Raw genomic sequence first — 12,658 nt, forward strand, 5'->3', positions numbered from 1 at the left:
TGAAGGCTATTAATCTAGGTTATCATAAGGATCTATTAAGTGAATAAAGTTTAAGATGTTCAATATTTCACTCATATGTGCACATGCACTAACTGAGGACTCTTGTGAAGAAGACAAGGCGAATTTCTGTGAATTATTGGAGAGGATATATGATCAGGCACCAAAACATGACATTAAAATGGTTTTAGGAAACATGAATGCCAAAATAGGAAAGGAAGAGGCCTTCTGACCAATACTTGGAAGAGAAAGCGCACATGGAGAAAGTAATGAAAATGGCATGAGACTAATTGATTTTGCAAGTGGCAAAAATATGATCATATGTACAACCTGTTTTTCCATATTAAAAAGTGCATAAAGTTACCTGGAGATTGGCAGATGGAATAACGGAAAATCAGATAGATCATATGATAATTGATAGACGACATGCGACAGATATCATGGATGTAAGAAGTTTTAGAGGAGCAGATTGTGATACGGATCATTACTTGTTAAGAATTAAATAAAAACAAAGGATAAAAATTAATAAGGTAGGTAGAGGAAGGAGAACACCAAGATATGGCATCTAAAAATTAAAAAGATGAAAAAATTAGACAAAAATATGTTGAAAGATTGAGAGAAGAAATAAATGAAGAGAAAGAGAATGAATATACAAATAATATGACTATAGATGAAAAATGGGAAAAGGATCAAGAATAAAATTACTAAAGTGGCTGAAGAAGTCCTGGTATTCAGAAACCATGATAAAAGAAATGAATGGTATGATTTGGAATGTAGAAAATATGTTGAAGACAGAAATACAGCTCGTCTAAAGATGCTTGAATGGAAAACTCGAGCAAATGAGAATGAATATAAAGAAAAATGAAAACAAACCAAAAAGATGGGTAAAAGAAAGAAGCGTGAATGGGAAAAGGGGCTAAATGAAATTGAGATTTTAAAGAATACAGGACAAATTAAGAAAATGTATAATAAGATAAAGGAAATTAAAGGCGGATTTCAACCCAGAACAACTTTTTGCAGAGACTGTGAGGGCAGCTTGCGGTGGAAAGGAGGACATTTTGAGAAGTTGGGTAGAATATTTTGAAGATCTCTTTCAGGACAAAACAAACTTGGAAAATAACATTCCAGAAGAAGATGAGTCTAACAAACCCCTGACAAGAATGGGAAAAGCTGAGACAGAGGAAGCACCAAAATTACATGAGGTGGAATTAGCCCTAAAGAGAATGAAAAATAATAAAGCACCTGGTGAAGATGGAATACCAGTTGAGCCCTTACAATATGGTGGGCAATTGCTATTAATCAAAATACATGAGTGCTTGTCAGAGGTATGGAAAACTGAATCTATGCCTACTGAATGGGACACTGCTATTATCGTTCCTATCCATAAGAAAAATGACACGTCTCTGTGCCAAAATATAGAGGAATATCACTGTTAGCAGTAATTTGCAAGGGTACTGGCAACTAGATTGCAACCCTTCATAGAAAAAATGCTGGATGACTACCAATGTGGCTTTAGGTATGGTAGATCAACAACAGACCAGATTTTTTACAGTACAAACTATATGCCTATGATAACATCAATAGAGTTAAGCTATTCAAAGTCATGAAGGAATTCCAAATTCCACCTAAGTTGATAAGATTAGTTAAAATGACGCTCAGAAATACCATGTGTACAGTGCAAATACAGGGTGAACTCACACCAGAGTTCAGGATTACCAAAGGATTATGACAAGGAGATCAACTATTAACGATGCTTTTCAACCTATGCCTTGAAAGGGTAATATGAAATGTAATCATAAACAGAGGTGGAACTATTACAAATAGAAGTCTACAGCTTTTGCGGAAGATGTGGACTGTATTGGGAGGACTGAGAGAAGCCTCAAAGAGGGTTATAGATAAATGAAGGAAGAGGCAAAGAAAATGGGACTACAAACAAATGAAACTAAATCAAAATACTTAATTGTTGCCAGAGATAAACAAAAATTTGGAAACAGCCAAAGTTTCACAGTAGACGAAGAAACCTCTGAACGAGTCCAGCAGTTCAAATATTTGGGTTCAGTAATGATGTGTCAGTTGAAATTACCTATAGAATAGCTGCTGAAAATAGAACTTATTATAGTATTCAACCACTATTAAAATCTAATTTGATTTTAATTTGATTTGGGGGGACAATTAGAAAATGTACATATTTATATTATACTTTTTCAGAATTTGGCTGACTATTATGCTAGAGGGGGATGGGGCATCAAAATCTTTGAGATGTTGAGGTGGGGCATGATCCAAGAAACGTTGAGAAACACTGATCTAGGCCCAGAGGATGACCAAAAAGGAGATAGCTTGATGATGTGGAGGATGAAAGAAAATGAGAGTAAAGAACTGAAAGAATGGAAGGCTATCCTGAGACAGGCCCGGGTCCTAAATGGACTGTAATGCCAAGGAGGAGTAGTAGTAGTACTACAACTTTCAGAAAAACAATCTCTGTACCCTAAATTCTTATCTCCAAAATCATTCTTTGATGGGGGATTAGATTAACTTGTCCATTTTAATGCTAGCAAAACACAGTTCTGCCTTATCTCCCTCAAAATAGACCCTTAACAACACCCAAATCTCTAGCAAGGTGAGATCTCTCTTCTTGGATTTACTCTATCATCATCAAACCTTTCTTAGCATAAGAACATTACAACTATTGCTTCCTCATCATCAAAAAAAAATTAGGATTTCTCTTTCACTCAAAGTATTACTTTATCCCTGAATAACTGTTAATCCTATACAACTCATCAATCTGTACAACCATTGAATTCTTTTCTCATATCTGGGGTGGTATCCCTAAGAGCCTATTTCACTTAGTACAGAAGAGAGCATTAGATTAATGATTCATCTTCACCAATTCACTTCATATATTCTCACAATGATGCTCAGTTTTTACTGCAGCATCTTTACTTCCAGCCAATGCTCATCTAAACTAGCATCAATAATTCTTCTACCCTCTGTTAAATCCATTGAAACGTGTACAAACTATTCAACACTGAGTCACAGTTCAACGCCAAACCCACAGAGCAAATTTTCCTCCTTCTCATTCATCCCCTCTACTGTTGTCTTCTACAATCATGCGTGTTTCTTTATTCTCAAGAAATTCAATTCACAACTACTCATGATAACCAGTCCTGAATAATCATCAATGATTTTTGCAGGTCACACAACAAATAAGAAAATTTTTGCAGGTCACACAACAAATAAGAAAATATGATTTTTGCAGGTCACACCTTTCTGTGACCTGCAAAAATGTGACCTTTCTATGTGAATTTGTGCATATCTTTATGTTGGAATATGGCATTAGTAATAACTAGGCCATATCCTGAACAGAAATCAACATGTACTTACCATTATTCTGAGGAAGAGATGTGATTGTTATTTAAGTATGATTGTCTAAATGAGCTCTTCTATAATGAGTCTTTGGACTCCCAAGTGGTACATTAATAATAATGATGATAATTTGTTATACAGGCGGTCCCCAGGTTACGAATGACCTGACTTACTCCATTCCGTACTTACAAATGGGCTCCTAAGGCTCCCCATAAGGATAATTAAATAAATAATTTGGGAACTAGTTTCTTTTGTGCATGTAAACAAACCTGCACTTTGCCGCATCATTAAAGCAGCTCTTCCAGTTATTTGGAAGTCAAATTTAAGGGCCTGGATCACACTTGTCATGTTTGAAGATTGGTTCTTGAACTGTTTTATTCCTGCTGTGAAACATAAATGTTCATAAAAGAAAATTCCCTTTAAAATTCTGCTTGTGCTGGACAGTGCTCCTGGACATTTAACATCTTTAGATGACCTTCAACCTAATGTAAAGATATTATTTTTACCACCCAACACTACATTGTTAGTACAGCCAATGGACCAGATAGTCATTTCTGCATTTAAGTATTTAAGGCGTACATTCCTACAAGCAGTCAGAGCTACAGAAGGGGATGTGATGACCTTGAGAGAGTTCTGAAAGAATAATGACATCCATGATGCCATCGAAAACATTGCTGATTCTATGGAGGAAGTGAACCAATCAACAATTAAAGGGGTATGGAACAAACTGTGTCCTTAATTCTGTGATGATTGTCGTGGCTTCACAGAAGACATTGCCGAAGCCAGAAAAGCCTTGGTGGATAGTGGCAATGCACTGCAATTGGACATCAATGAAAATGATATCATTGACTTACTAGAGTCCCGTTCACAAGAATTAACCAATGAAGACCTTATGGAGATAGTGAAGCAGCTGATAGAAACACAAGAACACGAAGAATCAGATCCAGAGGCAAGAAAGTTCATGATAAAAGAATTAGCTGAAGCCTTTTGTCTCATTGAAGCAGGATTTGCTAAGCTTGAGGAGCAAGATCCTAACGGTCAGCAGTTTACAAAGATTTACCATGTAGTTAGTGAGAACATCAGCTGCTATAAGGCCATTTATGATTAAAAAAAAAGAAAAAGGCTGTGCAAATCAACCTTGGTACATTTTTCAAGAAACCGACATCAGTAGTAAGCTCCACTCTTCCAGAAACGAAATCAAATCCTAATGCTCCAGCACCAGGTCCATTCTCTCTAGCACCATCTCCATCATCATCTTCCAATTAATGTTAGCCTATCTTCTTGCCTCAGAAATTCCCCTTTCAGTAAGCAAGACAATGATGCAACCTTTAATATTCTTTTTTGTTTGTTTGTTTTTATTCTGTTTGTTTTGAATTAATGAAAAAGCACAATAGTTTCTGTAACTTATTACAGTACAGGGGTATTATTATTATCATTATTATTCTTACAGTATTATTATTGTCACATATGAGCCATTATAGTATTGTTATTATTAGTATTATTACCACATATGCGCTGTTCATCAGGGATCTGAGTTACATACAAATCCGACTTAAAGACATTCTCAGAAACTTATCTCGTTCATAGCCCAGGGAATGCCTGTATTTCTTGAATATGTTTGACTTTATTTTCATATTTCAATGTGAAATATTACTACTACTTCTATTACTACTTCTTAGTCAATGTCAGTCTCCCCATGACTGAGGATTTGTGACCCTGATGTATTAGTCTTCTTTACCTACCTTTTTCTTCTGTCATTCTGAGTACTACCATCAACCTTAGTACAGTTAGAGCAGGAATTTAAGTTAGAGGAAGATGCAGCTATAGGGATTGCCTCTTCCTCTAACTTGTGGCATCTTATCCTGCATGAGTTTTGATGTTCTCTCCTTTCCACTATGTTGCAGAGACTCGTTTTATGATTCAATTGGTCTTTGATGCTTAGGTTGGTAATTTCTCTGACCAAAGAACCTTGAAGCATCCTTCTCCAGGCCCACATTTTAAAATCATTGATTTCTTTTTAATTACCTTGTTCACTGTCCGAGACTCTGAGCCATAAAATTCAGATCCTTGGTCTTCTCTGTGGTTCAGAGAAGACCAAGGATCTGGCTAGTTTGATTTTTGTATTGATAAATGGCCTGGTTGGCTGAGTGGTCAGCATATCCACTCTCGAGCCAAAAGGCCATGGGTTCGAATCCTGCCATGGGCATGGATGTTTGTGATTGTCTGTGTAAATACTAGTGGCAGTGGACAGTAGATGGCATTGGTGTAGACCAGGGATATATCCAACCTTGGGTAATCCGTGAGCTGCATAAAAAAAAAAAAAGATTTATCCGAGGGCTGCATCCAGAATAATAAACACAGTACATATATTAAATTACTTGAAGAGTCCTACCGTTAGTTAGGTTTAGCAAGTACTTTGAATATTTCATAAGAAAGAAAAGTCATGGTGCTTATAAAAGTTTTTATTGAAACAGTAGACAAAAAATAATAATTGTTTATATCATTTTAGCGAGAGCTCTGTGGTAGTTCGGCTTCGTTTACTAAAGTACCTACATCAATTTTGATGCTTGTGGTTGCCAATTGTAAATTTGCAAGAGACATATGGTTCAAATGTGGTTCATCTGTCAATGAACATCTGTACTTTGATTTCATAAATTTCATCATTGAAAAAAGTGCTTTTGCAGAGATATGTGCTCCCGAACATTGAGCGCATCTTTGGTTGTATAATGATAAGGTGTAATAAAATTTATTAAGTAGAAGTGAATTACTGAAGATAACACTGAAATAAATCATAATGCGTATCTAGTAATTTGGTGAGCAGCAGCGACACAACCTCGATAGCTGAACAAGTGAGCACCCTGAGCATGCACGTTGGAACAAAACAGTGTAAGAACGCTTCTTTGACACATCTAATATTTGAAAAACATGTGAATATATAGTGATGTAAAAACAGCAAATACAATTACCAACATCGACATTATTGATTAGTGATAGAATTAAAATATCTAATATGCATTCGATTCAAATTATTTTATTTTTTCGCTTGTAAAAATGAAATCCCCAAGGCAGGCCACACAAAATTGCACTGTGGCCCATGTGCAGTGTTTTGGACAGCCCTGGTGTAGATAATGCGGTTCGCTCTGGTTGGTCCATTGAATGATGGAGATAGAGAGCTGAAAGTAGTTGGACTTCCTGGAGGCGTCACATAATAATAATAATAAATAAACCTTGCTAAATTTGATATCAGTTGTTATTCTTTTACAAACTTGCAAAACTTGCAAGTTTATTCACTTGGTTTTACTATAAATTAAAAATGCCAATAAGTTATATTCTTGGTTTAATCCTTTATCCAAGTGTAAGCAAACAAAGTTTGCACTTGAAATAATTTCAGGACTGGGCAACTCGTATATAGAAGCTAATGATTTCACATTACTTGTCCTCGTATCCAATAATGCAAAGCACATATCCTTATGTACATGTATAATGCTATGCATTATGGGAAGGGTCAATACTCAGACTGGTTTCGATCTTTATTGCCCATTCCTGAAATTACTTTAGGTGCAAACTTTGTTTGCTTACACTTGGATAAAGGATTAAACCAAGAATATAACTTCTTGGCATCTTTAATGTATGCAAAACTGGTTAATTTATTGCATTTGAAATTATATTCAATTATTCTATATAGTTAAACTCACAAGGATCAAAGGAATAAGTTGTTATAGTAGATAGTTTGCTTTTTTGTGAATTGCCTTTAGCATGTTGTTGATGATATATGACTTAATATAATGGAGGCTCAGGGAGTAGTTTTATTTTCTAACGGAATGTTATTTTTGTCTTGTAGTTAATTTCCTCAACAAAGAAAGATTATGATGTTCATCAATCAGAAATGTCTCGTATTCAACAAGAAAATGATTCATTGAAGGAAGAGGTTAAAGAGGTACTTCAAGCTTTGGAGGAATTGGCAGTTAATTATGACCAGAAATCCCAAGAAGTAGATAACAAAAATAAGGAGAATATGTTTCTTAGTGAAGAACTAAGCCAAAATATGGTAAGATTAAAACATTAAAAAATATCTTGAAATCTATTGAATGAATGTTATACTTTTTTTTTTTTTCATTTTCAGTAGGGTGAAAAAAAATTTATACAATTTATTAAAATTCAAGTTTCAGGTTTCCTGTTATGCATCATGAATTTTCTCTGCATAAATTCTCACAAGTATTTTTCATTTTAATCTGAAAGTATACCTTTTAGATTAGAAAAAAAATTATTCTTGGAATCTTTTGAATGAATCTTATACATATTTTTTCTTTAAAGTTTGGGTGGCATTGAAAAAAAAGCTATACAGTATTATAAAATTCAAACCGCACATTTAATGTTGTGCCTCTTGAATTTTCTCTGTGTGAATTCTCACAAGGTTTTTTTCGTGTTTCTCTAAACATGTACCTTTTTTCTAGAAAAAAAAAAATATATCTCTAAGTACTTACGATATAGAAATAGTATAGAATAGTTAACTTACTAATAGCTATATATTTGTAAAAAACTATAACATATGCAAGACTTTAAAGTTTTGCATATGTTATGTAATACACTGTGTCTCAAAAGAGGGTATACAACGGAACATATACGTAGGCTGTTCAATAAGTTATAAGACTATATTTATACAGAAAACAGACCTTTAATCGTCATCATTTACATAGTCTTTTTTGAAGTAACTACCGTGAAACGTGATGCATTTGTCCCAACATTGCATCCACTTCTTAAACACATGTGAAAGTCTGTTTTTTGCGAGTTCTTTCAAAACTGCCTCTGCAGTTTTGAAAGAACTCGCTTTCAAAAGCATGCTTTGTTGCTTTCGAAACGGCGGCCTCTTAGTGGTTTCTTGAGCTGAAGAAACAGCCAGAAATCGCACGGTGCGAGATCAGGACTGTATGGAGGGTGTGGTTGGATATCTATGTTGTTCTTCTGCAAAACGTCCACTACACCACCAGCAATATGTGGCCTTGCATTATCGTGGTGCAATAAGAAGCCATTCTTCAGCAATGGACGCTTCCTTTTGATGTGCTGTACCATTGTCCGTAAAACATCTGCATAGTGTGAGCTGTTTACAGTATTCCCGGGTTCTACAGCGTGTTGGTAAACAATGCCTTCATAGTCAAAAAAACATTATGGTCATAACTTTACCAGCCGATTTTACAGTTTTTGCTTTCTTGGTGGTAGGCGAAGACAGATGCTTCCATGTTTTGTTGTTTCATTGTAAGTCCCAAATTTCAGTCCTTCGGTCATAGTGATACAACCAAGCTTCATCTGCTGTAATGATGCATTTTAAGAAGTTGTCGCCTTCTTTTTCCATTCCGTGCACACATCCACTTGATGCTGCATTTGCTCCGGTGTCAAGAGTTTGGGAATCCATCGGGCGCAAACACGTTTCAGTCCCAAATTTTCAGCCATGATTGAGTGAACACTTCCCACAGAAATATTCAGGACAACATGCAGCTGGCATACTGTAATTCTGTGATCCTCCTTGATGATAATCGCTGCTGTGTTGATCATTGTCTCTGTGATGGACATTGAAGGTCTTCCCTCATGTTCAAGATCTTCTACATTTTGCCTTCCTTCCTTAAAAGTTTTATGCCAGCGAAAAACACTTGCCCTCAACATTGCTTCATCATGGAAAGCTTCGCGTATCATGTTAAAAGTGTCCGATGCCGGTTTTTGCAAATGCACACAAAATTTAATTGCATAACTCTGTTCCAAGGACGCTTCCATTTCGACGACTGGTCGCGGCTCGTAGGCACGCCATAACAGGTTTGCGTTTAGTCATGTGACACTCTGGCACATCAGCCCGTATATGCCATCTATCAACCTCTTTTGTTAATACAGACAGCAACATTTCTTTATTCCACAGAAATTAATATTGTGATGAATGGTTTCGTGACAGTAAAATTAGTTTTATTACTTATTGAACAGCCCTTGTATATATATATATATATGTAGAAAGTTTTTTACCTTGGGTATATACTATGTTAAAGATACCAAGCAATTTTATAAGCTAGGTTTTAATCCTTTTTCCCAAGTAAACGAATAGACAAGTAAGTCAAGTTTGCACCTGAACATATTCAAGGCTGAGGCAACTCATGGTAAAGGCGGAGTAAGCTCCAATCATTTTCCTTAGTATTTTCCCCTAATGCAAAGCACATCCCCTTTCAGAGATGTATGATGCTATGTATTAAATGCAAGGTCACGAGAATGTGGTGGCCATGCTACAAGCACCCCTCTATACCAATCTATTCTCCTGGAAAACGGGTGTTGATGTATGACCTTACATCAGGTAAGGAGGAGGTGCTCGGTCTTACTGGAAATGTAAGCAGCTATTGTAGTTATTATCATCGTCTAATTGTGGTATTAGATACCCTTGTAGCATGACTAGGTACACACCACCAATAATGGTAGAGTCCAAAAAAAAAAAAAAAAAAAAGGAAAGGTCCATACACTTTCTTCTTGCTTTAGTGCAAAAAAAACATTAGCCTTTGGGGTGTCACAAAATGTTCTACAATGGTGTGTGGATTTCTGCTTTACCAAATTCTGCAGTTGTGAGTGTTTACTTGCCCACTTACATGAAAACTTCACCCATCACAGAAACACAGAAACTGATCATGTCAAAAAAGTTCTCATTTTGTTCTATTCTACTGATCATTTCTGTACAGAAATCCTGTTATGTATATCTTCTTACCGTCTTTTTTTTCAAATGGTGTACAAGGATAAGTTTATAGGGCCTAAAATGTAGACACTGTCGTAAAACATGACATACAGTCACGTGTAGAATTCCAATTTCACAATACACCTGTCAGGTTGACTTTTCAGGGCTTCTCTGGAAACCTTCCCGAACTTCTTCCACAACAGCATCGGTAGCACGTGGCCCTCCCATTGACCTTGGATGATACACAGAACAGCCTATTTGCTCATTCTGTACAGAAATGAGAATAGTGAATGATCTACACATGACACAAGAATAGCTCATTCACCTACTAGGAGGTTCTTTGCCTTACTGCATGCAGAAATTCCTCTGAATTTGTGTTACTGGCATCGTTTTCTGAAACCAAAACACACAATGTGCTCACTCTGCACCATCGAAAGTCGCCATTTTCAAATGGTGTAACGTATTGCACCATTTAGTGTTGTTATGACATTATGTCACTCACTCAGCTTTTGTACATCTTCCGAATTAGTCTCTATTCTCCTGCAAAGTTGTATATTCCCTTTTGAAAATAAGGGTATATTCCCTTTTGAAACATCTTATACCAGCATTTCTCAACCTTTCTAAGCCCAAGGACCAGTAAAAATGCCTAAAACAATTCTACAGACCACTAAGTTACAGAGGCATAGCTGTGGTGGTGGTGGGGGTATTTGTTGGTCACTTCACTCCTATTTTATTATTCGTCATTTTGCCGCTATAAATTTAGTGGCAGAATGACGAATAATAAAAGAGGGGTGAAGTGAACAAAATAAAGTTTTATTGCTTCTGCCTTTGAACATTCTGACGCTATTTGTTGGATTTTTTTTAAGTCTCCATTTCATTTCAATAATTTTTACTTACTTATTCAGTTTTAATTTGTTTTGTTTGGATAATTAAAAAATATATTTATTTAATTATGCCTGCCTGCAGCCACCTGTCCCATCGTCGCAGACCACAGGTTGAGAAACACTGCCCTATACCATTTCACAAATAAGTTCTGTGTATGATAATTAAACCTTTTTATTTCAGTCTTTTTAAGCAAAGGAATATACAGATGATCTAATAACATTAGACCATCCGTATATTCCTTTAGATTTTCTTCCTTCTATCTCAACATCAAACAGGCATTATTCCTTATCCATTCGGCATTGGATCAGAAAGACTGGTCAGTTCTCTGCATTCCTTATAGGCTGGCTGTGTAGGATTCCCCTCCCTGTTATCTTTCTCTGATCCTTAACCAGTCTAATAAACATTTATTCCAGTGAAGATTTTCTATAGGGCAGATAAAAATATTTTAGGAAAAGTTAATTTTAGCAGATGAACTAAGTTGATAAACTTTGTAAATATCTATATCCAGGGTTCAAATGATACGCTTCTACCCCCCCCCACACACACACATCCCCTGGTGAGTAGATTTTGCCAGCTGGCAAGTAACATCAGACTAGACAAAACGATATTTTTATTTATTTATTTATTAATATTATTATTAAGACAGACCTCCAAGGATTCACAGGCTCATCAAGAGAGGCCACATACTACCTCACCAACATCATACCTGTTCTTGAATTATTTTAAAAAAAAAAACTACTTGCACGCAACATCCAAAGCTTGTAAATTCCAATCACACACTATTCTGTAAGAGAAAAATCTAGCTCTCACCTGCTTCTTAACAGCATACATTCTTAACTTCCAAGGATCCCCTCTTGTCTTTTTCCCACTCTCCATAAAACAAAAAATTTCATCTATTGGTATCTTTTATGACCCTTTCAGAAGTTTATAATTTTCAATCATATCATCCCTCTTTGTCATGTTAGCTAGTGTCTTCAGTCCACAAATTCTCAGCCTGTTTTCATAATTAGCATTACACAATCCTGATATCATTTTAACACTGTATCAGAATCACCACAGAAACTAGGAGACTAGACCTGCATGCAGTAGTCCAAGTGAGGTCTTATCAAGGCCTTGTAAAGAGGCAAAATGACTTCTTTATCTTTACATGTCAAGGTTCATTTCAGCACTGCAATTATACTCTCAGTTGTATTTGCAGTCTTTGCTATATGGCTTCAACTTTAACTTCAACTGTCTACTAAAACCCCTAGACTCATCAGTTTCTTCTAGCATAATCCTACCAATATGACATTATAAATTAAAGATGCCAAGAAATTATATTCTTGTTTAATCATTTATCCGAGTGTAAGCAAACAAAGTTTGCACATGAAGTAATTTCAGGACTGGGCAACTCGTATATCGAAGCTAATGACTTTGCATCACTTGCCTTAGTATCTCATTATGCAAAGCACATATCCTTACAGACATGTATAATGCTATGCATTATTGGAAGGATCACTACCCAGACTGGTTTCAACGTTTATTGAGGTCCCATCAGTGGGAGCCAGACCCAGAAGTGATATCAAGGTTGAAGTAATGCAGAAGGTCATATTTTCCTGTATGAGTAGCCAAATATGGGATTCTAAGGTAAGTGATGTGAAGTCATCAGCTTCTATATATGAGTTGCCCAGTCCTGAAATTACTTCAGGTGTAAACTTTGTTTGCTTACACTTGGAT

General features: G+C 35.9%; 1 protein-coding gene across 2 annotated transcripts in view; it reads left to right on the forward strand.

Moving 5' to 3' along the window:
• Positions 1 to 12,658, forward strand: part of LOC150099979 (kinesin heavy chain-like) — a 579,478-nt gene that overhangs the window by 285,300 nt on the left and 281,520 nt on the right. For both annotated transcript variants that reach the window (XM_090403282.1, XM_090403283.1), the window contains exon 13: positions 7,202 to 7,408. In XM_090403282.1, the coding sequence (XP_090259408.1) occupies positions 7,202 to 7,408 (207 nt within the window). The remainder of the gene's footprint in view (positions 1 to 7,201; positions 7,409 to 12,658) is intronic.

This window comes from Typopeltis vanoorti, chromosome 13, assembly GCF_054136105.1.
Source record: "Typopeltis vanoorti isolate ZY-2024b chromosome 13, IOZ_Tvanoo_1.0, whole genome shotgun sequence".
Lineage (NCBI taxonomy): Eukaryota > Metazoa > Arthropoda > Arachnida > Uropygi > Thelyphonidae > Typopeltis > Typopeltis vanoorti.